Raw genomic sequence first — 23,372 nt, 5'->3', positions numbered from 1 at the left:
TTTCGTTCTTGAAAGACCAAACTTTTCCATATGGAGAAGCTCTAAAGATCTTGTAGTTGTTACAAATTTTTTAGGTTAAATGAGACTTTTTATTGCTTCACTTTTTTACAAGCGTTACATAGACAACCTTTGAGAGATTAATATTTGAGAGTCATACAACTAGATCTATGTCATTAGTCTTGTTTAATATATAAAAGAGGACATGGGTTATGCATTTATGCCATATCCAATAGTCTCTTCTCAAGGTGGAAACAAACTTAGTCACACTTGATAAATCATTATCAGGTCTAGCATATTAATATTCAGCATATATATACCCTTAAACACATTATGATTTTTAATATCTCTTAAAATTATCCAATCTAGTAAGTCAAAGGTTATTTTAATCCCTATCTCATAACAAATTAATATTGAACAAGTTATGCTTAATCCCATATACACATAATACTTTTTATATGGTAGTTATGGCGGGATTTCCCATAATACCTTAGCAAAAAATATTACCTATATTGTTATCAATTTAGGTGACATATTCACTCTTCTTTGTCAGGGATCCTTATCTTGTTGGATCCTTATCAGGGATCCTTGTCACCTCATTAGATTATACAGCTGGACCCTGATAAGGATCATTTTCGCCTTATTAGATAATACTACTGGACCCTTACCAGGGATACTTGTTGCTTTATTAGACAATAACACTGGACCTTTATCAAGGATCCCTGTTGCCTCAAAATGGTATTCGTTTAACGCCAAGCAAATAATCATATCCACCTTAGTAGGCGACTTGACTCAATCCCCGAGGAGGAACACCCTCAGGATTAGACCGCAATACAATGAATAAAAAACCCACAACACTAAGAATGTTATAAATAAACTGACAAAAGGTGTGGACATTTTCGTTAAAGAAAAACCCTTAAGGACGTGGTTACAAAAGGGCCTTTAAAGGGAAAAAATACGAATAGTAAATAAAAGTACACACATATAAATTATTAAATGTTGCATGTGCTTCTCCAAGTAGCAATTGAAGGATTCACCCCAAATAACGTTTGAGGGACTTACCCCAAAAGGGACTCGCCCCAAGCTACACTTGAAAAACTCATTTCTTATCTTCGTCTCAAGTATGCAATTTTCTATAAAGAGATAAACTTCTCAAAGATTTAAATCACTTCGCCCTTTCCAGACCTCATTTCTTGACGAGAAGTCGAAGCCGCTCTAAGAAGCCATCCCATTCGATTCAGGAATATAAATTATCGTCGCCCTTTAGGGATAAATCTCATGAGGCGTTTTCATATTCATATAAATAACATATATATAAGAAAATCACTACAGAGACTTCATTAAACTTATATTAAAAAACCCATAATTCATATGCAAATCAGGCTTCATAAATAAACAACTTAAGTATAGTATTAAGCTTTTAACAAGTGTCATGACATAAATTTCTTCTTTCTACATTTATTAAAATTTCAAAAATATTTTGAATACATTTTCATAAAAATTATTTTTAAAATATATTAAAAATTATGTAATTTTAATTATATTTTAATTTTTAATAATATATATTTATGTTATGAGATATCAAAATTATTTTTTTAATTTATAAAAAATGATTTAAAAATAAATTTTATTACTTTCAAATAATATTTATACAACTATAAATCATTTTATTTTCCTCATTTCAATTTTAATTAAAATAAATTTACAAAATAAATTAATTCAAAATTTTATTATAGAACCAAACACACATTTTTCGGTTGGAAAAGTTTCTTCTAAGTTGAAGTTGAAAATAAGGTTAAAGTTGTTTGGTAATCTTTATAAATTTTCAACTTAAATTTTCTTAAAACTAAATCGTTTGATATATATTTATGAAAATATTTTATTTAATATATAGATGAAATCTAAAAAAGTGAGAAAAATAATAAAATATAATTTTTTGTCTAAATTTAGTACAATATTTGATGTAAAATATTTGCGAGTGAAAGTATTAATTTTTGTCTTACTTTTAAAAAAAATAAAATATTAAATATATGTGTAGAAATATTTTACTCAAAATGGATACAAATTAAAATAAAAACTACTATATTATTAAAAGATATAAAATATGATAGTATAAATTGTGACATTCGAAAATATATAATTATATACAAGTAAATATTTTTAAAAATTATTATAAAATTACTTTCATCTGGGCACTCGCTCCGTCGATTCCTCCACTTACAATCACTCTCCCCTCTCTCAATTCATCAACCACCATGTCTTATCTCCTCCGATCAAGCAAATCTAAGCTATTATCTTCCTCTTCTTCTCTTTCTAGAGCCTTCTCTTCCATCCCCCGCTCCAACAACCAGATCGGATCCATCTCTCCCGCCGCCACCGAACTCTTTCAACGCAACTCTGCTACTCTCCCCACCGGTACTGATTCTTCAATCTCTTAATCATTTCTGCAATTCATTCAATTATTTTATTATTTTACTTCATCGTTAAATATATTATTATGCTTATTTCCGTTCTGTTTTCGAATCGTTCGTTTCTATTAGCTGATGCTGAGTTTTCATGTTATGATTTCTCATTTCTTTGAATGTGCATGTTATTTTATTTCAGCGGAAGAAAACCCTACCAAGGGATACACGCCTGGTTTCCCCCCAAATCCGGAGAGTAAGCTTGGTGGCGATTCTAATGTCATCAATTCTTTGGTACGTGTATTTTCTCATCACTTGCGTTTTTTTTTTGTGTGTTTTATAAAGTGATTTTAAATTTGTAGCTATAGTAAATGGAGTGAAATATGTCGTAGGCACCTTTGACTCATAATTGCTTATATAATGTTACATCTTATTGTTTTTTCCTTTGTAATAGTTGTCTCGAGCACCGACACCTCTGAAAAAAAAGGTGTATTCGTGTCGGTGTCGGCATCTGATACTGACATCAATACCAGTGATTACGTTTAATTTATTTATTTTTCAAATTATTATTGGTGTTGACGTGTCATTGTCGGTGTCGTGTTTCTGGTGTCTGCGCTTCATAGTTCTCTAACTTTGTGGCTGCTGCTGTAGGCAATAGCGTAGGGGAATTTAACAAACCGCAACAAGGTGTTCTTGCTGTTGCTACATTACAATTAACCGATGAGATGTTTTGTTTTGAAAATGAATGATTTTTAATTAATGTGGAAAAGCAGTGTGTTTATTAATGTTCTTGTTTCTCTATAATTATGGAAGGAAACTTTTAATCAACAGTTTTGAGTTGGTATATTTTTTATATTCTCCTAAGTTCTTGTAAAAATATGAATTGTTATATGAGAGATACAAGTTCGTTGCCATCTTTAATGCTTAAGTCTATATGTGTTGAACCGCCTTTGGTTCCTTATTTTCTTCTGTGTCTAGTACTTCTTGATAGTTGGAACCTGAGATATGGTTATTATTCTCAAATTCATTCATGTCTACTATGTTTTCTTTACTATCTCTATTCATGTTTTCCATGAAATTTGACATATTTGTGTCGAATTCTGCCAATTGAGCTTTTGGTGCTTCAAGATTGCCTTGTCCATCTATGGAAAGACTTCTCTGTGCTTTCTATAACAGTGTCTGCAAATACTTCCCTTAAGACTCTATTCTCATTTGTAACTTCTTTTGTACCAATTGGATAGGAAATAGTTTTGTACAAGTGAATTAAGATTCTTTAGAATTGAACCGTTAACTTGGCTAGAAGTTTACTTGTTAGATAAAACTATGTAATAATATAATGTAAGTAAATTATGATAGAGTACCTCTAGTTGCTCTTCCAATCTCTTTTGAACTTCATCTTGTTGTCTTAGTGTTTCTGTTATTGGGATTTCTCTTATATAGTTATATGATTGTATAACTGTAAACTAGTTAGAAAAGGAGAAACTAAACTTAACACAGATTGTGAAACTTAGCTCTAGTATAGTTTTCACTTAAAACTTAGTACTAGTACCCTGAGATTTTGAAATTTGATACCATCCATATTGTTTGAATGTGCTATAGTACGTGGTCTTCATATTTATTATTCTTTTCCATTTAAAAGTATGATGGGGTTTGCATTCTATCTATTTTCTTACTTGATTGCCAGTTCCTAAAATCTGACTACTTTTTCTTCTGTGCATGTCTCAACTATCTAGTCTCTCTTAGATTATAGAGACTTGTGTCTTGTTATTGCAAGCATTACAAAGCTTTGATATTATAATAGGGTCAGACGGAGTCGTGAGCTGTTTATAATATATATAAAAGATGTTATAATATGCAGTATATACCTATTAAGAATATTTTGTTATTTGGGAAGGCTGTGGCCTTCCTATGTCCATATAAAGATCCCTCACTGCCCAGTACCAACTTGCATGGAATATAGTTTATTTTCCTTCCTTCTTTGTTCTAGAATGCAAAATGAGTAAATGCATTTTTCCAGATAATTTGAAGCATAATCATTAAATTTTCTTAGTTCTGTTAAATTTCTAATTGCCATGGAATTGTTCTCTTATGTCAGAGATACCAGGCTCTTGGACTGGAGACTAATGTACTGGCTGGAGCTAGATATGGCACTAAAGCTTGTGCTGCCAAGAGTCCAATGCTATTGGTGAGTTACTTTATCATCTGTGAATTGAGTCTAATCTATTTGGCTTTCCTGATATGGTTGGTAACATTTATATTTCAATAGGGAGTCAGTACTCTGATGGCAAGAAACTTTGAGAGAAGCATGGCTGCTGACACGTTGGGACTGGCTGGTCAGAGACGTTTTATGAGTGACATCCCAAGTAAAACCAGTGAGATAAAACCACCTTCCGGTTTTCGCCCGTTATCTCCTCATCTTCCTCTTTATCAGCCCCAGCTTTCTTCAACTCTTTCAATTTGCAATAGAATCGCCGGAGCTTTCCTAGCAGCTGTCACCTTGCTTTTTTATATGATATACATGAAATTGGGTTTGGTTACTCTCACCTATGATTCATTCTACCAGTTTGTATTCTATTCATCAAAACTCCACCTACTCGCAGTTGAGATTTCTGCCTTAGCCATGTCCTATCATCTGTATAGTACAATTCGTCACTTATTTCTATGATATCAAAGTCAACTGATATCTAAGCAGTATGTTTGATCCTGAGGTAATTTTATCTCTTCATTCATATTTGATTTTTCTTGGTTGTTAAACAATTATTCAGCTTTTGGAAATTATGCTTCAGTACCTTGTTTTTGACATAATGTCATATTTTCAGGTGGAACTTGCTTGCACATGTCATAAGACATCATCCGCCAAGCACTGTGAATCTGCTTTATGTAGTTTTGCTATTACCAAAATAATAATGATAAACTTAGAATTTCTTGCTTAATGCTGAGCATAACTATATTTGTTTTGCATCTAAGATTTCAGTGATGTATATTTTTGCATCCCCTCAAGTTGCAAGTAATTGTCGTATTCAATAAAGCATTTGAGTTTAGTGACTCATGAAATACATTATCTCATATTTGTCTGATGTTGATGAAAATTTATTTTATTCAAGGCATTCTTTACAGTTTTATATCCTTTTTATGTACATGAAACATATAGCACCACGCTCTAAAGAGAGAAGCTCCCCCTTCTCTCTACCTTCTTCCCTATGAACATCCTATTAGCTCCATTTTTTGGAGCTCTTTTTCTCCCTAGTGGAGACTTCACACCCTATTATTTGGGGTTTGCTCTTGAAAACTTCAATGTTCCTTCCATCTTTCCATTACTCCATGCTTCCACAGCCCCCATAACTGCAGAACACCCCATCAGTCTCTCACCCAAATCTGTCATAGCTCCTCAGGAAGAGTGCCCACCACCAGAGCCACTGCCCTTGCCTCCCTCCTTCCCGGTGGCTCTAGCACACACATATCTGAGACCATGCCGGCCGCCAACAAAGCCACCGAGGCATCTTCTAGGTTTGGTGTTAGTTTTAGCTACTAGGTTAAATCGTTGTGTATTTTATTTTGTCTTGTGCACTGTTCTGCATTTTGAGCTTAAAATATATGTGCTTGCATGATGGTTGAGAAAGACTCTATAATGCAGGGTAGTTTGGAATGATATTTTGTGTCTAGAATTTGTTGTCGTTATCACTGCCTCACTGGTAATATCTCTTCATTACACAAAACACATGGATTTCATATTTTGGTGTATTTGGTCAAAATCCAAAACTGAATAGTATCAAAGACTGGGAATCTTCTTTTCTCCTTTGCCAATAACCACTTGTGGTGGATGAAATCAACTTGGGTTCTAGTCTTAGTTTGTCTGATTGTTAGTTTTAAAGTATGAGTGGGAAATGTCCAAACACATTATGTTCACTTCATCTGTAATGCTCTTAATTTAATCGATTGAAGAAGCTTATTTTCTGTCATAAAAAATATGTACTTGGACGAACTATGATGAGAGATTAAAATGAAAAGCACGTTAGCAGTTATGTGAAAGATGTTTTTGAAATGCCATTTAGTTTAAAGGAGAATAAATAGAATTGAATTGAAGTCATTCTTGCGAGAGTTGAAATAAGACACCGGAGAGGTTTACAACCAAATAAAGTCTAAACAGAACAGACAATTCCCCGGGTGTACGGTTTTGTTTGGCCAAAACATCAGTTATGTTTATGTTAATGATTAATAATGTATTTGTTAACAGAAATAAACATACAATTCCCCGGGTGTACTGTTTTGTTTGGCCAAAACATCAGTTATGTTTATGTTAATGATTAATAATGTATTTGTTAACAGAAATAAACATTCAAAGAGCATGAAATTGTAGAATCAAGACCTCATTCCAAACAATCAGCATATTATTCATCCCACTTTAATTAGTTTTTTTCTTCTAAACCCAAATTAAAACCCCTCCAATTGATATGGGATTCTAGTCAAACTCCTACATCAACTAAAATGAAAAATCAATACATTGGCTTACAAAAATAAAACAAATAAAAAAAAAATCATTATTATCATCTACACAAAGTTATCATTAACAAAACATATCACTACTTAATTAATCGATCCTCTGGAATGCTTTCTAAAGCAGGCTTCCAAGAATCTACACCCAAATCATGTTTACAAATTTTCCCTCCTCTTAACCTCATAACTCTGGAATGCTTTCTAAAGCAGGCTTCCAAGAATCTACACCCAAATCATGTTTACAAATTTTCCCTCCTCTTAACCTCATAACACCAAGTAGTTGCTCCAATGTAGTGTTCTCATATTCATCTTTGCAACTCAACATCTTTTTCAACTCTTCTTGAGTCATCACCACTCTAATCCTCCTCACATTTCTAGAATTATTACCATCACTTCTTCTATCAACTTCTTCATCATTTTGTATCTCAAACCTTACTTTCTTATTCTTCTTTTCTTTCCTCGGCTTCGGTTCGAACTTCAACGATGAAGATGTTTTCATCTTCTCAACTTTTGTTTGATTGTTGTAGCTTTCATGATCTTCTTGTGTTGATATTTTGTTGTTTGTGAAGCAGTTTCCCATTGTTGCAATGAAGCATACAAGTCAACAAAGGATTAGTATTTATATAAAGTAGAGGAGGGGAAAGCACATGGAGCAACCGGTTGTTGCGCCGGGTGATTGAGATAAAATATGTTCTTTTTTTTCAATTTAATTTCATAGCTATTTGTCTCATACTATGCATGAATATTGTAGTAGACCTATCTAGCCACCTGTTACCGTTACCATAACATAACTAATGCATATTTTGAATTAGTTTTTTTTCTATAGAATTTAAATAATATATACATCTGTATTAAAAAAGTTAAGCTTAAATAAGTAAATCGTGCAAGTTTTTGATTTTTGTTCTTGTTTTTTTTTTTAAAAATATAATTTTTAAATATTAAAATTCTTTTGGCATTTCGTCTTTAACATTAAAATGTGCAATAAAATTCATAGTTTCTTAAAATCTCTTTTTATCTGCAGATTTTATAAGAATTTTAATTTTAGAGACGAATATCAAAAAAAAATTAACATTCAGAAATTATTTAAAAAAAAATACAACGAAAACAAAAAACTAACTAATTCACAACAATTTACCTATTTAAATTAAATTTTTTATATATTTAACTATATTAACTTAATTAATAGCTGTGCAAAAGCCTACGATCATGACAAAATTGCCTCCTTCTTTACATAATTTAAGGGGGAAAATTCTATTGATTAGACTACTAAATTAAAAAAAAAATTGTAACCAAACGAACTATACGAGTGGATTATCTGCATACTAATGAAAATTTAGTAGATTTTAAATTAAAAAAAAAGTAATTAGAGAGAAAGTACATAATACATCTAATAGGATGAGACGAGACAAATGCATATAGATATCTGAGTTGCTTACACTACAACTGTAACGCTCCGAATTTAATTAATGGATTAATTAAATTAAATAATGATTTAATTGTTGGAAATTGTCGAAGTTAGGAATTTATCGATATTAATTTAAGGGACGTAAGTGAATTATTATATCGTTTGAGCGGTGGAATGGAAAGTCGGATTAAATTAGTTGGTTTAATCGGAGAAATAATATTAAGAAAAATATTATTTTATTGGAGTAATTATTTAGTTAATTCGGTTTGATGGTGTTATGAATTATTGGAGGTGTAAGAAATAGGCCCAATAGTATAATGAGAATAATAATATTATGTTGGTTAAGTGGAAATATGGATAGTGACAGTAAAAAGGAAAAATATGCACTATTAGAAGCAAGGGTTTGGAGAATGGTTTGCCGTGAAGAAGAGAAGGAAAAAGAGATACAGGAGTTGTGCTGGGACGGAGAAACCGGGAGAATTATGCGAAGCCAGAAACTAGAAATTCGACCGGAAATCGTAGAGCGGACTCCGACTACAAGGTAAGGGTGGAGTTCTTGCTCTATAAACGGGGATATGATGAATCGTAAGTGGGGTTTAGGGGATTAATATTATCTCTGTGTTGGTATGATTTTAGTGTCAGTGATGTCGCTGTAGACGTTCTTTGAAAATTGTATGAAAAATTATTTTGATGTGTGAATATTATTGGTTGTGTTGTCTGTGATGATTGGAATGAATTTGGAATTTAATCAATGATGATTTTCTGTGATGAGGAATAATCCGTGATGCTGTGATCATAATTTTCTTTGAAATCGAAAACTGTGTTTGGGTTGAATTCTGAGACCGTAGTGAGAAACTAAGTCTAGGATAGAAGAAGGACATTTAAGGGACTGGGGCCATGAACTGGGACGGTCGTCCCTTAGAAAAGAAAACAAAGTGGGACGGACCCACACATGTTGGGGGCGGGCGCCCCATTGCTTAAAAGAGTCCCTCTTATGGGACGAGTGACCACACAAAATGGGACAAGGGTCCCAGCTCAAAATATTTCCTCTTTTATAAATTAGGCACTAGTAGTATGGTTCAGGTAACTATATTAAAATTAATCATGTATGAGGCTAAGAATCCATATAAATAAATGAATAGTATAATGTTTGGGACGGGTGTCCCATAATTCCACCAATGCTACTAATGTTACTTTGTTAATAAAATGAATGCATGTAGTATAATATAAGGGACCGGGGTCCCATAATTCCACTAATACTACTTTGTGTAATAAAATGAACAGTATAAAATGGGTATCTGGTTCATTAATGATTTATTAAGGTTATATAATTAGGTGGATTAAAATGCAGAACTAAACACCCTCAAGATTTAATTAGCAATATTTAAAATGGATTATAAAATGGATTAGTAGAATAGAAACTAATAATTTTGTAACAGAGGGACATAATTCTGGTGTTTAGTAGAATAACTTTGTGACAGCCACAGTGCTAGTATTTAGCAGGATAACTATTGTTAACAGTAACAGAGCAACTTTTAGTAATAGCAGAACGAATTCTTAGCAGTAGCAGAAAATATTAGATATTATGTCAATACTAGGGAGATGAAGAATAACAGACTGGAACATAATATAACCGAGTAAAATAAATTAGGCGTGTCTGGAAATAGTCTGTTAGCCGTTGTTTCGTGATGCGACGTGTTTTCTTTTGTGATCGTTGTGATGTAGCCAATTGTAGAATTCACGTGAATGGCCGTTGTAATACTCGTGACGATTTGTTGTTGATTGTCGACTATATATAGTTGTTAACTTGTTGTGTATGCATTGTTGTTGATGTGCTGTTGTGACGTGGTAATATTAAGTTGTAGGCCTATGGCCAGTGACGATGCGATGTTATGATTTTGTGATTACTGCGAAATGCAGGAAATAAAGCGACGTTGAGTTACCTCTAATTATTGGTAACATTTGTGATATAGGCATATGCCTCGCGACGTTGTTCTGTGATGTTTGTGATTTGTTGTATTTCATCAGTGTCTCATGATTTGCATGTTTTAGCGACGGCCTGGATCGGCAAACAGTGACGAAGGCTTATGCCTGTTCTGATGCCTCTATTTATTGGCAATTGGCGATGGGGGGGGGGGGGGGGGGGGGGGTGAAGCCCTGGGTACCACATGCATGTGCATTTGTTAGAGTCACATTTCATTTGTGTGATTACGAGTTTATGTGTTATGATGTGTGGACCTATGTGAGTTGTTGTGAAATCTGAATATGAATTTATGTGAGATATTGTGTCGTGCGTTGTTTTGATTGAAACAGCGAAGTAAACAAGACGGTAACGATTATACCGCAAAATGATAATTATTATAACTTGAGCCTAAAAATATACTGTTTATCACCCCCTGTTTATATTGTTTGATATCTCACCCCTTTCTTTTGTTTCGTCGTTACCTTTATACTGGTAACGTGCAAGTGATAGCTTTGATGAAGATTTAGACGCTATGAGTCGAGTCGGTGGTCGCTCTGATACATAACACTCGGGGGGATAAACGATTGTTATATTAATTGTTATGTTTGATGGATTTTTAGTGATGTTTTACTTTGGTTTGTGACTCAAAGTTGTTTTGTGAAGATGCTATGATTGAAATAAATCATTGTGAAGTTTTGTGAATTCCGCTGCGAGATAAAATAATTATTTTGATAAAGTGATTTTTGAGGATTAATTTTAATTGTCCGTTTATGTTTATGTGCTATGTATCTATGTGAAGGCGTGAATGCCGTAAATGATTTGAATGACGAAATGTGACATCTCAATTGTATGTTTTCTTGAATTTTATACTCTGATTTTCTGTATAATTATCGGGTAGAATTGGGATATTACAACTACAAAACACGCATACAACAACGCCAAAGTCACCATGGTTCTTCCTAAAACCGTGGTAATACTTCTAAACTCATGCACTAACATTTATTTTATTTTTTAATTAAAAATTTTAAGGGTATAATTACGATTACTTCCATAACCGTAGTGATACAATCAAGATTTCCTGGTTCGAACCTTAGCTCTCTCAAATAGTTTATTCCTTTTACGTTAATGCGCTCTTTTTCATTTTTATTTATATTTCATTAAAAAAATAATAGATATATCTCTACGGTTCTCTTGTAAAACTGTTGTTACACACTGGCGCTTCTTTACACATATTAAACACTAAGTATCCATTTTTCCACTGATAAAAGAATTAACTCTAACACCAACGCCGTAGTCATCATCGGGAAGAAGAGAACAACATCTACACAGTGTTCTACTTTAAGGTACGTCAAATATTTTCAACATTGTTGTTGTTCAGTTTTGTTTCAATGTCGCATTTGAAGACAAACTCATCCAAAGGTGTTTCTATGTCTTCTTCTGCTGTAAAATCTCAATCTGGAAATTTTTGTGATTGTGATGGTCGTATGGTTTCGTACCAATGCAAGAAAGGATAAAATAAAAGAATGCTATTTTGGAGATGTCCATTTTGTAGGAGTGATAAAACATGTAATTTGTTCATATGGGATGACGATATGGTAGAAAAACGGGAAAATGAAGATGAAGTCAGAGTTTGAATCTATAGGCTATTTGAAGGTTATGTATGAAGATTCAAAAAAGAAGAACAAGAATTTGAAGAAAAAACTGAAATCAGAGATATTTTCTAGAAATTTGAAGATGTTATGTTTTGTTATCTCCTTTATGTTTAATATTTACTTTTTTATGAAATGTAATAGTTGAAGATGTTATGTTTAGGGTTTAGGATTTGAATTGCATTGTTGTTACTTTCATTACAAAAGACCTTAATAATCAAATCTAAATCCTCTATCTGAGAGGAAGTTTAACCAATCATAGTCTGCCTCATCCTTATCATCAGAGTTGAATAAAATCATCTGCTTTCTCAACCTCCTCCCCCTTCTTCTTCTTCTTCTTCTTCTTCTTCTTCTTCTTCTTCTTCTTCTTCTTCTTCTTCTTCTTCTTCTTCTTCTTCTTCTTCTTCTTCTTCTTCTTCTTCTTCTCCTCCTCCCCATGAGAGCTCTCCTGGGTCTCAAGTATAGTTTGTTTTCACAAGACCGAATTCTTTCCTCATTTTCATTCTGAGGATGGTTTTGCAGCACAACAATCTCTACAACAACAACACCTTGATTATGATGATGGTTTTGCAACACAACACCCTATAAGGGTAGCAAAACAGGCAGTGGCCCGCCGGGCCGGTCTACGCACCCGCCATAAAATGACGTGTTGGGTTTAGATTTTGGGTATGCCTGAAGGATAGAAAAACACTTAGAAAGGGGGGGGGGGGTTTGAATAAGTGTAGTCTAAAAACTTGAACGATAAAAATAAATTGCACAGTTATTTTTATCCTGGTTCGTTGTTAACTAAACTACTCCAGTCCACCCCCACGGAGTGATTTACCTCACCTGAGGATTTAATCCACTAATCGCAACGGATTACAATGGTTTTCCACTTAGTCCGCGACTAAGTCTTCTAGAGTATCCTGATCACAACCTGATCACTCCAGGAACAAATGCTTAGACACAAGCTAAGACTTTCTTAGAGTATCCTGACCACCACGTGATCACTCTAATTACAACTGCTTAGACACAAGCTAAGACTTCCTAGAGTATCCTGATCAACACTTGATCACTCTAGTTACTTACAAATTAATGTAATCAATTCTAAGAGTATTACAAATGCTTCTGAAAAGCTATAATCACAACAGTGATATTTCTCTTAACGTTTAAGCTTAATCTCACTAATATATTACAACAGCAATGTAGTGAGCTTTGATGAAGATGAAGTTTCTGAGCTTTGAATTGAACAGCGTTTCAGCAAGTTGATATTCACAGAATTTGGTTCAGAGTTGTTTTCAAAAATCGTCAACCTTGCTTCTCATCAGAACTTCATATTTATAGGCGTTTGAGAAGATGACCGTTGAGCGCATTTAATGCTTTGCGTATTCCGTACAGCTTTGCATTTAATGTTTCACGCTTTTGTCAACTACCTCGAGCCTTGTTCACGCTGTGTCTACTGACGTTGCCTTTAATAGCTTCCAACGTTTCTTTTGTCAGTCAGCGTAGCCTGCCACCTGTACTTTCTTCTGATCTGATGTTTTTGAATATAATATTTGAATATCATCAGAGTCAAACAGCTTGGTGCAAAGCATCTTCTTGTCTTCTGACCTTGAAGTGCTTCTGAGCGTGATACCATGAGAACTTCAGTGCTTCTGCTTCTGATCTCAAGTTCTTCTGATACTTTCATAGACCCATGTTCTGATTCTGCCTTGACCATCTTCTAATGTCTTTCCAGACCATGTTCTGATGTTGCATGCTGAACCTTCTGAGACAAAGCTTCTGAGCGCTGATTTGTGCATACTCTTTATATATTTCCTGAAAGGGAAATTGCAATGTATTAGAGTACCACATTATCTCACACAAAATTCATATCCTTGTTATCATCAAAACTAAGAATATTGATCAGAACAAATCTTGTTCTAACAATCTCCCCCTTTTTGATGATGACAAAAACATATATAAATGATATGAATTTGCGATCAGAAAGAGCAGACGGCTAAAGACAAATTACGCAGCTATAGCATAAGCATGTGAATATGTCTCCCCCTGAGATTAACAATCTCCCCCTGAGATGAATAATCTCCCCCTGAAATAAATACTCGAAGAACTTTAATAATAAAAGACTTCCCTGATTATTTCGGTAGAGACGATCACATAAGCTTCTGTCTTCTGATAATTCATAGCTTCTGACTTCTGCTTCCATTGGACAGCTTCAGAACTTGAATTTCTTTAGATCCCTAGAACACTCACAGCTTCTGATTCCTGCTTCCATTTAGGACAGCTTCAGAACTTGAATTTCTTTGATCTTCAGAACATTCACAGCTTCTGATTCATGCTTCCATTTAGGACAGCTTCAGAACTTGAATTTCTTTGATCTTCAGAACATTCACAGCTTCTGATTCATGCTTCCATTTAGGACAGCTTCAGAACTTGAGTTTTCTGGATCTTTAGAACATTCACAGCTTCTGATTTCTGCTTCCCTCGGATAGCTTCAGAGCTTTGAATTTCTTCTTACATCACTTCATGCTAGATTGTATCAGAACATTGTTGAATGTACCAGAGCATCATCAGAGCATCTCTACATCCTGAAATGTTACAGAACAAAACTAAACGACAAAAGTCAGCATTAATGAGTTAGAACATAAAATGTGTATCAGAACACAAAATATGTATCAGAGCCATATAAGCCATATAGAATATATCAGATCCAATAGACAATGTATCAGAGCAAATAGACAATGATTTGGATCATATTCTATTATCAGAATTTTTGATCATTCTTCCTTCTTGCTTCTGATTCTGAAGCTTCCTAGCACTCAGCTTGCTTCAAGAATCCAAGAGCTATTTCTGATCATTCTTCTTTCTTGCTTCTGATTCTGAAGCTTCCTAGCACTCAGCTTGCTTCAAGAATCCAAGAGCTTGATTCATTTTGTTGCTTCTTATGTTGATCTTGAATCTTTGAATCCTGCAACAACACAACTTAAAAACATAGAACTTTGCAAGTTCTGTTAGTAAATGTGGAGCCTTTTTACTCGGTAACTGATAATACTAATCAGATCATTTATCATATATTTTCTCCCCCTTTTTGTCATAACATCAAAAAGCATAAAAGATTCAGAGGTAAAGCAAGAGACAAAAGGAAAGAAACAAAAATAACTTTTCATTGATTTCAACAAGAAGGATTACAAAAGATGTATGCTGATACACAAGTGCAACAAACAAGGAAAACTACAAGGACACAAAGACTACAACCCTAGCCTAGTCCTAATCTAAGCCAGCACATCATGAGTCCCAGCGTTGTTCTTGCTCTTGCTTGGCCATCAAATCTTGAAACTCTGCATGCCTGAGCAGCTCCCAGAGAAAGAAGTAAATGAATACAAGGGAGGAACTGAGAACAGTTCACCAGGAGAGAGCGTATTCTCAGATGGGTTTTCCCTTAACATAGAAGTTAAGTCCTTATTGGAACCAAACTTCATCTAATATCTCAAGAAAGTCTTCTTCCTTTGGACAAATGTTGATAACAGCATTCAAAGAAGAGATCTGACTTGAGAAAAACTTGGAATGCCATCCCGAGATATGTTTCTCATCCTGTAACCTATTAACCCTTCCATCCGTTCTATTCAAATAGATCAGCCCCCTTAGTTTCTTCAACTTCTGATATATCAATATCAAAATCTGCAAAATTCTCAAACTGCTTTGGTTTTTCAAGACCAAGCTTATCATCAAACCTGATATTAATTGATTCTTCTACAATCAATGTTTCAGTATTGTATACTCTGTAGCCTTTAGAGCGTTCATAATATCCAAGAAGGAAACACTTTTGTGCTTTAGAATCAAACTTACCAAGATGATCTTTAGTATTCAGAATAAAACATACACATCCAAAAGGATGGAAATATGAAATATTGGGCTTTATGTTCTTCCACAATTCATAAGGAGTCTTATTTAGAATAGGTCTGATAGAGATTCTATTCTGAATATAACACGCAGTGTTAATTGCTTCTGCCCAGAAATGCTTAGCCATATTGGTTTCATTGATCATGGTTCTGGCCATTTCTTGTAGAGTCCTATTCTTTCGCTCTACAACTCCATTTTATTGTGGAGTTCTAGGACAAGAGAAATCATGGGCAATACCATTTTCTTTGAAGAACTCCTCAAAGAATTTGTTCTCAAATTCACCACCATGATCACTTCTGACCTTTATGATTTTACACTCTTTCTCAGATTGAATCTGAGTGCAGAAATCAAAGAACACTGAATGAGACTCATCCTTGTGTTTCAAGAACTTTACCCATGTCCAGCGGCTATAATCATCAACGATGACTAATCCATATTTCTTCCCTCTGACAGATGCTGTTTTGACTGGGCCAAACAGATCAATGTGCAAGAGTTCTAACGGCCTTGAGGTAGAAACAACATTCTTAGACTTGAATGCAGGTCTGGAGAACTTGCCCTTCTGACATGCTTCACAAAGAGCATCTTATTTGTATTTCAGATTTGGGAGTCCTCTGACTAGATTTAGTTTGTTAATTTGAGAAATCTTTCTCAAACTAGCATGACCTAATCTTCTGTGCCAGACCCATTGCTCTTCAGAAACAGACATAAGACAAGTCACCTTCTGCTTCTCAAGATCAGAAAGATCAATCTTATAAATGTTGTTCTTCCTCTTGCTTGTAAATAGGATTGAGCCATCCTTCTGACTTACAACCTTGCAAGACTTTTGATTGAAGATTATATCATAACCATTGTCACTTAATTGACTTATGGACAATAAGTTATGCGTTAATCCTTCTACAAGAAGTACATTAGTTATGGAAGGAGAGTTACCAAGACTTATGGTTCCAGAGCCAATGATTTTGCCCTTCTGATCTCCTCCAAACTTGACTTCTCCACCTGGTTTAAGCACCAGGTCTTGGAATGTAGACCTTCTTCCCGTCATGTGTCACGAGCACCCAGAGTCCAGGTACCATGACATTTTGCTTTCTGTCCTCTTTGCCGCCAAGGATATCTGCAATAGGAATAATCTTTTCCTTAGGTACCCACATTTTCTTGGGTCCTTTCTTGTTAGTTCTCCTCAAGTTCTGATTGAACTTGGGTTTAGCAAAATATTTAACAGGAGGAACAGTATGATACTTCTTATTCTGAGTTCCATGATATTTCTTAGGTTGTGTCACATGCTTCTTGGTGTGTGTTATGTGAAAACTTTGTGCATGTGATGTGTGCTTAATATCATGGGAGTGGCCAAATTTAAATTGGTTATACAAAGGCTTGTATGATATTTTCATATCATCCACAGATTCAAGCTTGTATGGGATTTCACCCTCATAACCAATGCCAACTCTTTTGTTCCCAGACACAGCATATATCATAGAAGCTAGCTGACTTCTGCCAATACTTCTAGATAAGAACTTCCTGAAACTTAAATCATATTCTTTCAGAATATGATTCAGACTGGGAGTGGATTTTTCTGAATCAGAAGGAGATCCAACATTATTGGATAATTTTAAAACTTTTTCTTTTAATTCAGAATTTTCCAACTCAAGCTTCTTAGTTTCAAATTCAAATTGCTTTTTCAGCTTTTTGTATTTGATACTAAGATGAGCTTTTAATTCAAGAAGCTCTGTTAGACTGGAAACTAACTCTTCTCTAGATAGTTCAGAAAATACCTCTTCAGAATCTGATTCTGATGTAGATTCTGATCCATCATCTTCTGTCGCCATCAGCACAAAGTTTGCCTGCTTTCCTTCAGAGTCTGATCCTGATTCTGATTCAGAATCATCCCATGTTGCCATAAGACCTTTCTTCTTATGAAACTTCTTCTTGGGATTCTCCTTCTGAAGTTTTGGACACTCATTCTTGTAATGTCCAGGCTCATTGCACTCATAGCAGACAACCTTCTTCTTGTCAGATCTTCTGTCACCAGAAGATTCTCCTCGTTCAAATTTCTTTGAACTTCTGAAGCCTCTGAACTTCCTTTGCTTGCTCTTCCAGAGTTGGTTTACCCTTCTGGAGATCATGGACAGTTCATCTTCTTCTTCAGATTCTGATTCTTCAGGATCTTCTTCTCTAGCCTGAAAAGCGTTAGTGCATTTTTTAATATTAGATTTTAATGCAATAGACTTACCTTTCTTCTGAGGCTCGTTTGCGTCCAGCTCAATTTCATGGCTTCTCAAGGCACTGATAAGCTCTTCCAAAGAAACTTCATTCAGATTCTTCGCAATCTTGAATGCAGTCACCATTGGGCCCCATCTTCTGGGCAGACTTCTGATGATCTTCTTTACATGATCAGCCTTGGTGTAGCCTTTGTCGAGAACTCTCAATCCAGCAGTCAGAGTTTGAAATCTTGAAAACATCTTTTCAATGTCTTCATCATCCTCCATCTTGAAGGCTTCATACTTCTGGATTAGAGCAAGAGCTTTAGTCTCCTTGACTTGAGCATTTCCTTCATGAGTCATCTTCAAGGACTCATATATGTCATGGGCCGTTTCCCTGTTAGATATCTTCTCATACTCAGCATGAGAGATAGCATTCAGCAAAACAGTCCTGCATTTGTGATGATTCTTGAAATCTTTCTTTTGATCATCATTCATTTCGCTTCTTGTGAGCCTTACACCAGTAGCTTTAACAGGATGTTTGTAACCATCCAACAAAAGATCCCATAGATCAGCATCCAGACCAAGAAAGTAACTTTCCAGTTTATCTTTCCAATATTCAAAGTTTTCACCATCGAATATTGGTGGTCTAGTATAACCATTGTTACCATTGTATTGCTCAGCAGAGCCAGATGTAGATGCAGCTGGATTTGTTGGAATTTCACCAGCCATCTTTTACTGAAGCGTCTTTCTCTTCCTGAATCTTTTCTAAACACGGTTAAGTGCTTGCACCTTAGAACCAGGCTCTGATACCAATTGAAGGATAGAAAAACACTTAGAAAGGGGGGGGGGGGGGGTTTGAATAAGTGTAGTCTAAAAACTTGAACGATAAAAATAAATTGCACAGTTATTTTTATCCTGGTTCGTTGTTGTCATACCCCAATTTTTGACCCTAAGATCCTATATCATTCACATCTCAATCACTAATCAAGAGCTTCACTTGGAAGTTTTGTTTATGGTGTTGCACTCACCTCATCAATAAGAGGGACCATCAAGCACCAATGATTGTGTATCTTGTATGCTTATACTAACCCAAATACCAAAAATATTGCTTTGTTTCTTTGTAGACTTTTGTTTTGTAGGTACCAAGCCAAGACATGCAATAAACAAGGCATTTTTCACATTTTTGACTGATGAAATCGATTTCCCTACTGGGTAAATCGATTTCCCTGCAGCAATCTTCACCAAAATCACATTCTGGACAGCATGAAATCGATTTCCCTCCTGGGTAAATCGATTTCCCTAGTGTATTTTGCGCCAATTTCTCTTCTGGAACAGAGTGAAATCGATTTCCTTCCTGGGTAAATCGATTTCCTTCAGGCAAAATTCAAAAAATATAAGGAGGGAAGCTTGACATCATTTTGGCACCTTTTTCTTTGATCATTTTACCAATTTTCCACCTCATCAAAATTAACTCCTTCATTAAACCCACTTAAACCTCATTTTACCATTTAAATACCACTTTAATCACCAATTAAACACAAGCTAATTACCAAATGCAAAATGACCAAATTGCCACTACTCTTGCTCCAATTCTATAAATAGAGGCCTTGCCTCTCTCATTTCTCAAGCTTTGAGAGCCAACAAATCCCTTGCAATTTCTCTCCTCATCCCTACCAAATTCACCAAAGCTCTTTTTCTTTCATAAAGTTTGTGAGTCACATCTTGAACCTCACAAACTTTGAGCTAAGCCACCATCCATTTCACTCTTTTTTCTTCAATTGTTGAGAGATCAAGATTTGTGTTGGTGATTCTTGAAGTAGATCCACGTTTGTGCAAGATTTGGTAAATTCTCTTCATCCTTTTTGTGTATCATGATGTAGATCCTTTGTGGTTTGTGTTCAATGCATCTTTGATGCTATATTGGTGCTATTTGTTGTTGATTTGATGGAAAATTCGTGCTCCAATTGATGTGTGATCATAAGGTGTTTGTATGTTTGTTCAAGTCAAGTTTTATGCCTCTAAATGTTGTTTTTGCTGGATTTTGCACTGAGGAAATCGATTTCCTTAAGGCTGAAATCGATTTCCTACTGAACGTAACTTGTTTTTTTTGAAAACTGCACTATGGAAATCGATTTCCCCCTGCATGAAATCGATTTCCTGCTGGCAGAATGTGGTTTTTTGCCTCTTTTATGCTTGTTTTGGTGTCCTACTTCCTCCACTTCATTAATATCATTGGATCTAGGATGTTGATAGGTTTGAAATGACCTAATCCATAATATTAGATGAATGATATTAATGATAGTGTGAGTTGATTATCTTTTGTGTCTTCATTCTTATTTTCATCTTATCTTTCTTTTGATCGATGAAAGTCTTGACATCTTGAGAATTCTATGGATTCTTGATGAAGACTAGATCAATTTGTGTTCATTCTTATCTTTTCATCTTATCTTTCTTTGATCGATGAAAGTCTTGACATCTTGAGAATTCTATGAATTCTTGATAAAGACTAGATCAATTTGTTTCTATTCTTATCTTTTTCATCTTGTTTTCTTTTGATCGATGAAAGTCTTAACATCTTGAGAATTCTATGGATTCTTGATGAAGACTAGATCAATTTGTTTTCATTCTTGTGATTATCTTTTGTGAATTTTATTCTTCTTCCTCCATTTCATTAATATCATTGGATCTAGGATGTTGATAGGTTGGAAAGAACCAAATCCATAATATTAGATGAATGATATTAATGATAGTGTGAGTTGATTATCTTTATGCATTTTACCTTCTCCTTCTCCTTTTTTCTTTTGATCGATGAAAGTCTTAATACTTTGAGAATTCTTATGGATTCTTAGTAAAGACTAGATCGTTACCTATTTTCTTTTCGTGCGGTATTGCTTTCGGAAGGCGATCTACATATCGTTCTTCTCGCATGCATTAGCACATAAAGTTTTGACCGGCCTCGTTGTAGGGTGATTTCTACATAAATCACTTGGCGATCTGCTTAACATAGCGCAATATTTCGTGTCCCGAATAAAAAAGATCAAATGTGGAAGAGAATTGTATGCGGTTGATTTAAGACTTGTGGAGGTTTTTATCGTGTAGTCGCTATGATTTTATCAAGCTTCTGATAAGCCCCATTGACTTTAAATCCGAGTACATCATTCACTCACCATAGATCTTCCTACTAACTTTGATAACATACTTGACAAGTTTCAAGATGGTTATCTTTAACATTTAACAACTAACTTTAATTTCCGCACCTTTACTATACCGCTCTTTATATTACCGCTCTTTATATTTCTCGCCTTATCGCTTTACTTTATCATTTCATCATATTTACCTTCCGTCATTTTCTCTTTGTCCACTTGGACATATGTTTATGTTTCCGTTATTTTTCTTTTGTCCACTTGGACCATACTTTATTTTTTCGCTAAAACACTAATAAATAACCAAAATCTAAAAAATACATAAGGCTCTCTTTGGACTATCGGTTACTATCCCTAGCGCTTTGGAGATTCGGACTTATGGACCTAGTACCTCTGGACTCATTCTATTGCTATCCTGTGATTGTTCTGTCTGTCTGGCATTGTTCTGTTGTATGTTTATGTGTGCAGGTATTTCCTTGAAAGCCCTTGATGGTTAATTCCAAGGCATTGATATAAGGATTTTACCCGAAAACAGCCGTTACTCTGCCCGATTTTCATCAGAATCTTAATGTGCTTAATGCAAAGTGGTGCTAAGACAATAAGTTCGTCTGGATCCCCAAGTGTTAATGTGTTGGTATTGATAATTCCAAAGGATGGGAAAACTACCTTGACTCATAATGTCAAGTGTTGGCTTCTTAATTCGGTTAGACCGTTTCTTTCCTTAGCTTTTATTTTATGCACTAGGTTAGCCTCTTCATCTCCTCCCATTCTTAAATTTTCAAAATCTTCTCTCTTTTTCCAAAACATTCTTATGTTTGCAAACCTTTTCAAAACCTTTTTTCTCAAAAATATCTTTCGCCCTTAGTGGCTTTTCTTCAAAAGTTTAGACACCGTTAACTGTCGAAACGAGTGGTTATACCCCACGATTTTGAAATTGATTGATAATAACGAGATCTTTTCCGCGTGAGAGAGCTAGTGGCATACTCGTTGATTTTATCCGAGTTGGAGCCCTTCTTTCATTTGCGATGCAAAGAACTTGTTTGTTCTCATGCTCAAGATCAATGGCTGAGTATTTCTCTCTAACGACACCAAAGTGTTTATTCGTTTTTAAAACGTTTTTCCCAAAAGCGGAACTACATTAGCTCTGACTTCTCCATTGCACCGAGGAGGTATGTAGGCCCAAAGCTTAACGCTTTGCCGAGCTTATTTTAAAAATAAAACAAACCGTTTTTTAGCACTCACACAACACAGATTTTCAAAAAGGTTCCCGTGGAGTACCACGGATATGAGGGGTGCTTTAAACCTTCCCCTCATATAATCAACACCCGAACCTGAGTTCTCTTTCTTGTTTTAAAAAACAAAACTTTGGGTTTTTCGTTCTTTTCCCTTTTCCTTTGAAAAAATAAAGCGCGGTGGCGATTTCAAAACGGAATATTGATTCGAGTCAATCCCATGGCTTCGATGTCAGATTTTCCCCGCTACAGAAAAATGGCGACTTCACTGGGGACCCAGTTTTAAGTGTGTTAAGCCTATTTTTGTTTATCTGTGTGTTTTTATCTGTATATATTGTTGTGTGTTTTTTTTGTTTATTTTCTTTTTTTTTCTTTTTGGTGCTCGATGGTTCCTCTGTGATGAGATAAAGTTCTAACCCGAACTTTTGTGAGTAACTTGAGATAGGAGGTGGTAAGACCAATAGTCGCATGTCAGGAGCAATCCTTACCATGAGCGTCATATGGTGGAACCCCAATCAGTGGAGGCCTCATGGAAGGTAGTAGAGGTTGTTACGAATCATCGTGATAACGCTATTACTTTCAATAGTGAGTGTCCGTAGAAGCTGAATGACCTAGAACCCTTTTAACCAATCTAAGCCTTTTTAGGATGTAGTGCAGAAACAAGATCAAGTACCAATTTGAGCTTGTTGTCATGCGATACTACGCTCAGACGAGGTCTTTTTAGGCATATTATTGGCGCCCATGAGCAATTGTGCGTGCCGGTAATATCCGTTAGAAGATTGAAAACTCTGGGAACCTTTGTAGAACCCGATTGGCAGGTACAAACTTCCCTAGATCACGCCTTGTGGGATGGGTAGACCATGGCTCCATGCTTGTGACGTCGAACCTTTGAACTATGATCTTATGTGACCTTGCATGCTCTTGATTGTGGTTGATGCATAAACCATGCATTCATGCATCCATGAAAACTCTTTTTCTTTTGATTTTCAAGGAACTTAGAGGTCTTTCCT

The 23,372-nt window shown here is 35.1% G+C and overlaps 2 protein-coding genes across 2 annotated transcripts; one reads left to right on the top strand and one right to left on the bottom strand.

Moving 5' to 3' along the window:
• The first annotated feature begins 2,168 nt into the window (after positions 1 to 2,168).
• On the top strand, positions 2,169 to 5,506 carry LOC131601757 (succinate dehydrogenase subunit 3-1, mitochondrial-like). Its single transcript, XM_058873648.1, has 5 exons — positions 2,169 to 2,412; positions 2,602 to 2,693; positions 4,495 to 4,584; positions 4,666 to 5,107; positions 5,219 to 5,506. Exons 1-4 carry the CDS (start codon positions 2,253 to 2,255, stop codon positions 5,062 to 5,064), a joined length of 741 nt encoding a protein of 246 aa, XP_058729631.1. The 5' UTR covers positions 2,169 to 2,252; the 3' UTR covers positions 5,065 to 5,107; positions 5,219 to 5,506.
• Positions 5,507 to 6,655: 1,149 nt separating this feature from the next.
• LOC131601758 (uncharacterized) lies at positions 6,656 to 7,508 on the bottom strand. The gene is made up of 2 exons (XM_058873649.1): positions 7,157 to 7,508; positions 6,656 to 7,073 (listed from the first exon to the last, which is right to left on the bottom strand). The coding sequence occupies exons 1-2, from the start codon at positions 7,471 to 7,473 to the stop codon at positions 6,980 to 6,982; spliced, it is 411 nt and encodes a 136-aa protein (XP_058729632.1). The 5' UTR covers positions 7,474 to 7,508; the 3' UTR covers positions 6,656 to 6,979.
• Between the last annotated feature and the right edge of the window lie 15,864 nt (positions 7,509 to 23,372).

The sequence above is a fragment of the Vicia villosa genome, linkage group LG5 (genome assembly GCF_029867415.1).
Source record: "Vicia villosa cultivar HV-30 ecotype Madison, WI linkage group LG5, Vvil1.0, whole genome shotgun sequence".
In the NCBI taxonomy this organism is placed as follows: domain Eukaryota; kingdom Viridiplantae; phylum Streptophyta; class Magnoliopsida; order Fabales; family Fabaceae; genus Vicia; species Vicia villosa.
This window is presented reverse-complemented; position numbering and strand designations above follow the sequence as displayed.